Source organism: Otolemur garnettii, unplaced genomic scaffold (assembly GCF_000181295.1).
Source record: "Otolemur garnettii isolate 467f Iridium unplaced genomic scaffold, OtoGar3 scaffold00068, whole genome shotgun sequence".
Classification (NCBI taxonomy): Eukaryota; Metazoa; Chordata; class Mammalia; order Primates; family Galagidae; genus Otolemur; species Otolemur garnettii.
In genome coordinates, this window is record NW_003852463.1 from 7,251,637 (window position 1) to 7,259,598 (window position 7,962).

The following is a 7,962-nucleotide window of genomic DNA, read 5'->3' on the forward strand; positions in this document are numbered from 1 at the left end:
GGGCGCCTGTGGTCCCAGCTACTTAGGAGGCTGAGACAGGAGACTCGCTTGAGCCCAGGAGTTGGAGGTTGCTGTGAGCAGTAAAGCCATGGCACTCTACCCAGGGGGACAGCTTGAGGCTCTGTCTCAAAAAAAAAGAAAAGAAAGAAATGCAATTCTACCAGCTGACAAAACAAAAACCTGTAATTTGTAGTTTAAAAACTAAAAGTTAAAGGCTTGAGATAAGAAGCTGCCTGCAGTTTCTCCTAAATATATAACAAAGATTACAAAGAAAAAAAGTGCAGCCAAACATCTAGATCTATGTACCTATAACAGGCTGCTCCATAGGGACATTCAGGCCGGTCATCAGTCTCATCTTGGCTCCTGACTTGTACACCTCCATAATCACTGTCACCAGGGTGGCTGAAGTGTTGAAAATGGATGGGATTCTTCCTGGGAAGGTAACAAACATACAGTCAGAAAAAATCATTAATAGGGTATTTTAGATTTAAAGTGGATAGAGCAGGAAACCAAGCAATACACATCTGATTACTCCTCAACATGCATCAACACACTACACTGATAACATTAACTACAGATGACACTACACTGATAACATTAACTACAGATAACATCAACACAGCATGTTGATGACATAAGTTGATGGCCTGTAGTCAGTAGAGGGCTCTCATGGTATCACATTGTATTTCTGATGTCATGTGATAGGTCATGAATATCAATGGATAATTTGCCAAGATTACTATGTATAGGACACTTGTTTATAGGTATACAATATAAATATCATAAACATCTATAGCCTGTAAAGATTTCTAATAAGTTAAATACATCTACACACACTATACTAAAGTAAAAACCGAAATTATCAACACTCAAGAAATTCCCTACATGCCACCTTCCAATCATTAAACCCATTTTATTACCCAGCAGTAACTACCCTGCTTTCTAAAAGTATTTCTCAAACTTTTCAGTCCTGAGACTCTCTTGAACTCTTAAAAATTATTAAAACTCCAGAGAGTCTTTGCTTATATAGTTCATTTACCCTATTATAAAATTTAAATGACAAGGTGAAAAAATACATTTTTCTATTTAACTATAAAAGTAATAAATCCTTTATATATTATCATAAACAACATGTCCTAACACAACTCTTTCTTCCAAGAAAAAATTCATGGAGATGTTGTTTTCATATCATGGGAATTTCCCTAATGTCTGGCTTAAGAGAAGACATCTGGCTTTGCTTCTCATGTCTGCTTCTATATGCAATCACTAATAATAACATACATTATATGATCTCTGAGAAACTCTACTATACACGTGAGTGAGCGAATGAGAGTGAAAAAGACACATGCATAAAACTCTTAATATTATTAAGAAAGTAGTTTCAACCTAACAGATTTCCTAAAGGTGTTCTGAGGACTTCTAGGGATTTCCAGATCATACTTTAAGAAATGATATTATAAACCAATAAATAATACTGTCTGCTTTTTAAGTAAATAGAAACATATACTAGTTGTACTGGAGTTTGCCTTTTTATGTCTGTAAGATTAATCCATGTTGTTGTTATAGGCAGCAGTAGCACATTTTCATTATTATATAATATTGCCTTTTGGTGTAGCTAATGCTATTTATATATTATTGACGAAATTTTGGGTCCATCCAAGCTATTTTTTTTTATAAATAATACTGCTGTGAACAGTCTACTATAAACCTTTTGTTGTACTTATATAGCTGTCCAATGTCCATTAAGTTCATGTGTAATTTAAAATAGTTGTAATTTATAAATTTTAAATTACACATGAACTTAACGGACACCATGTATATGCATTTTCCTGAGGATATAGGTAGGAGTGGTCACAGGGTATGTACCTACTAAGGTTTGTAAAATATTGCCAAATTTCCAAAATGATTTCATAAATCTCACTAGCAAGTTATTAGAGTTTCAATTTTTCAAAAACTTCACCGACACCTGGTATTGTAATTATTTTTTAATGCAGTAGTATTTATAGCAAAGATTTGCAAACTGGATAGCAGGCCAAATACTACTACTACTACTACTTTTTTTTTTTTGTAATTTGGTAAACAAATAAATAAATAATATAAAATTTACCATCTTAAAAATTTCTAAATTTAATGTTCAGTATAGTGTTAAGCATATTGATGTTGTTGTACAACCATTACCTATAATTTTTTTTTTGAAAGTAAATTTATTTCAGGTTAATGTGAGGATACAGGGAGGTGGAGCATGATAGTGGAAGGGAAGGACGTTTAGCTCAGCTCTTCTGGAATAACAGGTGAGAGTGAGTGGGCTAGATTTTTCCCAGGGTGGAATACTGGTGTATAGTGGCAGTTTGGGGTGTGCAGCGAGGTGGCAGATTACTGGACTTGGAGTGTACTCCAGAGCTGCGGCGACTGCCAGGAAAGTGTGCCATGGCTGCAGTGGCAGTGGGTGGGGGCAGCAACCAGCCCCTTCCGCAATGGAGGATTACAATTCCCAGTTCTTGGGGAAACTAGGTGTTGTATGGAAAGATTGAAGTGTGGACTCCCGAGCAGAAATAGACGGCCAGAGTGGGGTGTTGTCTTGTGCAGCACAGAGGTTAGGTGGTGGGAGAGACACTCAGACAGGAAAAATCCAGGATAGGAAGAGGTTATTGTTTTAAAATTTGGGAGATGGTGGTTTCCACAGACACCTTTCCGCATGGGCCAGGCAGGATTTGAGTCTCATTGGCAGACAGTCATCCCACATTCAGAATTGCCCCAGAGTATCCCGCACTTCACAGGAACTGTTGCAGGGAGAATTTGTGAAACCCGTCCGTGAAGATATTTTGAGATCAGTGGAATCAGCAGTTTGGTGGGGTCTAGGCACCAGGTGAGTAGCCAGGCATACACCAACAGTCTAAACTGGGAAACAGGTATAAGCCTGGGAATCACTCACAGCGCCACCTGGTGTCCAGAAAGTATATTGAAACACGAATATATTCCTACTAAAGTCATCCCTACAGCATATAGTCGTGTATATGTGTGTGTGTATGTACATATATAAATAATTTTGTTGCCTTTTCTTCTTTCTTTGCTCATTCTTTTTGCTTTTTTGCATTTTTTTTCTTTTTTCCTTCTTGTAGGAGTTATCAGTAAAAAATTTTGATTATTTTTTTTTCTCTTCTTTCTTTCTTTCTTTCTTTCTTTCTTTCTTTCTTTCTTTTTTTTTTTTTACACAGAGTCTCACTGTGTCACCCTCATAGGAGTGCTGTTGCATTGCAGCTCACAGGAACCTCTAACTGTCTTGGGCTGAGAGGTTCTCTTGCCTCCGCCTCGTGGGTGGCTGGGGCTGCAGGCGTCCGCCACAGTACCTAGATGTTTTTTTGGTTGTGGTTATCATTGTTTGGTGGGTCTTGGGTTGGGTTTAAGCCTGTCAGCTCTGGTGTGTGTGGCTGGTGCACTGGCCACTGGGCTACAGGCACCAAGCCTGCCCCTTCCTCTTATGGTTGCTGAGAGTGCTTACCTCAAGCTATTTGAGTTTTTTTGTTGTTTTTTAAGGGGTTTTTTTTTGTTTGTTTTTGATTGTTTGTTTGTATGTCTGCTTTTTTGTTTGTTCGTTTTGTTTCAATGTGCCTGGTGTTCTGCTAAATTCCTCGGTTATTTTCTCTAACTCCAATTTCTACATTCAACAAGAGCAAAGGGGTGTGGGGGATGATAGCCAACTGAAGCCAGTTTTCAAAAGAAGCGCCTATCCAGAGGGAGAGATAACAGCTAGAAAGAACCCAACAAAGCTGACAGGTGGGAGCCGAGCTGAGAGAAGAGATTGATAATTGCATGTCTTCTCTGCTGAGGCAAGCTGTGACTCCAAGGAAACAAATTTCGGGTACAGAATCCACCCCAAAGAGGATGTGTGCCCAACCCATCCCCCAAGAGAGTTGCTTGCTTGCTGTGGGATCTCTACTAGTGAGTGGTGAACTGAGGTCCTGTTCTCTCATCCCACGGGGGCGAGTTGCTAGAAGCTGGGACTCCTTCTCCAGAGTCCCTGCTGTGAGCCTAGGCATTCTCTTATCTGGCATGAAGGTTGACAAATATCTTCCCGGCCACTTTGAATTCCCAGTCCACCCTTACCCCTGGCCTGGAGGTCTAGAAGTCCAACCCCTGCAGAGACTGCAACATTCAAAGTTCTTTGTTAAGACTGGGCAATGCTTAGTCTGAGGTAGCGCAGCTATGCTATACTGTGAATCCAGTAACAGTGCAAAAAGGCACAGGGCAGAAGGTGTCTGGCTTGGCTCTGAGAAAGTACAACTTAGCAGTGGGCAGAGGCTTGGGTCTCTGCACGATGGGTGGAGGCTCAGGAACCACTGAGGCACAGGAACCCAAGTGAAGACACCTCCCACCTAGCAGCAGCATTAATAGAGCCATCCCATGGGGTCAAATTTCAGAGACACACCTCCCCAATTCTGTGGACTGATGGAGGGAGCAAGACCTTGCATTGCAGGGATACGAGAGGAGCAGAGCAGCTGGAGCGGAGGCACAGTCTCTCAGGGCAAAAAACATTTGCTACCTTGTTAACCTCTGGTTTGGAATGAGCTAAGATGGAACACTTCCCAGGTTCCATTTGAGCACCCAAGTTAGTCAGACTTCAACTCCCCCAGCCAGCTAGTGGCAGAGTGTGGTCACCTGGCCAACAAAGCGTGACATCCCTCTGACTCTTCCAGGCCCAAATCCCTGGCACATTTGCTCACTGGAAGGAAGTAGGCCACAGCCCCATGGGACTATCAGTGCCTGGGTGTGATGGAGGTGCAAGGTAGGAAAGGAGGCACCAGCCCTCCTGGACTATTTTGCTGGGCGGGCCTTTCTGACTCCACAGAGCACTGGGAGTGAGTTACACTTGATCTGCCAGTGCACCCCTGCTACCTAGATACTGAAGACCCTTTCAACACTCCCATCTGATCTGTGTTTGTGTTGACCAGGACAATTGGTTTGGAACTCTTGACGTGGGCCGATCACTCAGGGAACCCATGAAGATTGTACCCTGGTTGTATTGTTGTGGGAATCTGTGATTCTCCTCTTCTAGTTGTCGCCTTTGGTGTGTGTGTTGGGGGGGGGAGCAGGGTGTCTAAATTGCTTTATATCTCCACAGCTGAGATTTCAGCCCAAAGCCACTGATTCACTAGGATTGGACAGAGACTATCTGAATATAGGTCAGAGACATCTAGTTCCATCACACCAAGCAGGTCCCCAAAGTTTCAGGCTATAGTACTGAACGGGACCTTTGTAAAGCTGTATGAGAAAAGCCACAATGAGCAGTCCCAGTTTTTTGGTAAAGGGCTGGTTAATTACAACTCAATTTCCTCTTACCAGCTTCTCCAGCCAAATGGTAAAAAATAATCATGGGGTGGAATCAGCAGAAAAACTCTGGCAACATGAATCATCAGAGCAGATCAACTCCCCCAAGGAATGACAAAAGAGACACAACAGAAGATCCCATTCATAAACAAATGGCAGAGATGTCAGAAATCGAATTCAGAATTTGGATTGCAAATAAGATTAAGTGAATGGAGTTAAAGCTGGAATTAGAAATTCAAGGAGCATTTCAAAAGTTGTCTCAAGAATTCAATGAATTCAAAGACAAAATCACCAAAGATTTTGACACATTGAGGCAAGAACCTGCAGCCCTCAAAGATCTGAGAAATACAGTAGAATTCCTCAGTAACAGAATAGAGCAGGCAGAATAAAGGATCTCTGACATTGAAGACAAAGCTTTTGAATGCTCCCAAACAGTCAAAGAGGAAGAGAAGTGGAGAGTAAAAATGGATCATTCCCTCAGAGAATTGTGGGACCACTCCAAAAGATGAAACATTGGCCTTATAGGTATCCGTGAAGGAGAAGAGGATGGTCTGAAAGACACAGATACTCTACTCCATGACATAGTTGAGGAGACCTTTCAAAGCATGGCAAGAGATACTGAAATTCAGATAGCAGACAGTTTCAGAACCCCATCATGACTCAACACAAATAAAGCATCTTCTAGACACATTGTAACTAACTTTGCCAGAGTTAATATGAAGGAGAAAATCCTGCCAGCAGCCAGACATAAGAAAATCATAATCTAGAAGGGGAAGACTATTAGAATGACTGCAGATCTCTCTGCTGAAACTTTTTAAGCCAGAAGAGGATGGTCATCGACCTGCAATCTCCTAAAACAAAACAACTTTCAGCCCAGGATCCTGTATCCACGAAATTGAGCTTCATTTATGACAGAGAAATTAAATACTTTAATGACATACTACACCTTGAAGAAATTTGCCATAACCAAACAAGCTCTTCGGATATTCTCAGACTCATCCTCCATAATGACCAGCACAATGCTCTACCACCAAGTAAACTCACTCCAAAATTCTTGATCAAACTCAATTTCCTAGTGGTGAAAAGATTTAAAATGTCCACTGGACTTTCAAACAACTTGACACCCAAAATATTACCAGGCTTATCAATACTCTCAATTAATGTGAAGGGCTTAAATTGTCCTCTTAAGAGGCACAGGCTGGCTAACTAGATACAAAAACTCAGGCCAGATATCTGCTGCATACAAGAATCTCATCTTATCTTAAAAGATAAATATAGACTCAGAGTGAAGGGATAGACATCTGTAATTCAGGCAAATGGAAATCAGAAAAAAGCAGGGGTGGCAATTTTATATGCAGGTAAATTAGGTTTTAAACCAACAAAAGTATGGGAAGACAAGGATGGTCACTTCATATTCATTAAGGGGAACACTCAACATGATGAGATGTCAATTATTAACATTTATGTGCCCAACCAGAATGCTCCTCAATTTATAGGGGAGACCATAACAGACATGAACAATTTAGTATCTTCCAGCACCGTAACAGGTGCAGATTTTAACACCCCTTTGGAGTGTTGGATAGATCCTCCAACCATACAATTGAATTTAACAGACATCTACAGAACATTTCATCCTAACTAAACTGAATACACATTCTCCTCATCAGCCCATGGAACATCCTCCAAAACTGATCACATCTTAGGTGACAAGTCTAACTTCAGCAAATTTAAAAGTATAGAAATTATTCCTTGTATTTTCTTGGATCATCATGCAATAAAAGTTGAACTCACCAATAACAGGTATCTGCATACTCATAGAAACACATGGAAATTAAATAACCTTATGCTGAATGATAGCTGGATCATAGATGTGATTAAGAAGGAAACTGCTAAATTTTTGGAACAGAACAATAGTGACAACATGAATTATCAGAACCTGTGGGATGCTACAAAGGCAGTCCTAACTATAAGAGAAACTTACAGTGTTGCAAGCCTTCCTCAAAAGAATGAAAAGAGAAGAAGTCAATAATTTAATGGGACATCTTAAGCAACTGGAAAAGGAAGAACATTCCAACCCCAAACCCAGCAGAAGAAAATAAATAACTAAAATTAGAGCAGAATTAAATGAAAACAAAAACAAAAGAATTATTGAAAAGATCAATAAATCAAAAAGTTGATTTTTTGAAAAATTCAACAAAATGGATAAACTTTTGGCCAACCTAACCAAAAATATAAAATTAAACTCCCTAATATCATGAATCAGAAATGACAAAGGCAAAATAATAACAGACACCTCAGAAATGTAAAGAATCCTTAATGAATACTACAAAAAATTAATTCTTGGAAATATGAAAATCTGAAAGAAATTGACCAATACTTGGAAGCACACCAACTTCCTAGTCTTAAACAGAAATAATTGAAAATGCTGAACAGACCTATATCAAGTACTGAAATAGAATCAACCAGATGGCTTCACATCAGAATTCTACCAAACCTTTAAAGAGGAACTAGTACCTATATTACTTAACCTTTTCCAAAACATTGAAAAAGAAGGAATACTTCCCAACACATTCTATGAAGCAAATATCACCCTGATCCCCAAACCAGGAATAGACCCAACAAGAAAAGAAAATTATA

General features: G+C 39.8%; 1 protein-coding gene across 1 annotated transcript in view; it reads right to left on the bottom strand.

Moving 5' to 3' along the window:
- The window catches only part of APLF (aprataxin and PNKP like factor), a 111,403-nt gene that overhangs the window by 49,699 nt on the left and 53,742 nt on the right, over window positions 1-7,962 (bottom strand). The window contains exon 8 of the mRNA XM_003793486.3: window positions 307-432. Within this exon, the coding sequence (XP_003793534.1) occupies window positions 307-432 (126 nt within the window). The remainder of the gene's footprint in view (window positions 1-306; window positions 433-7,962) is intronic.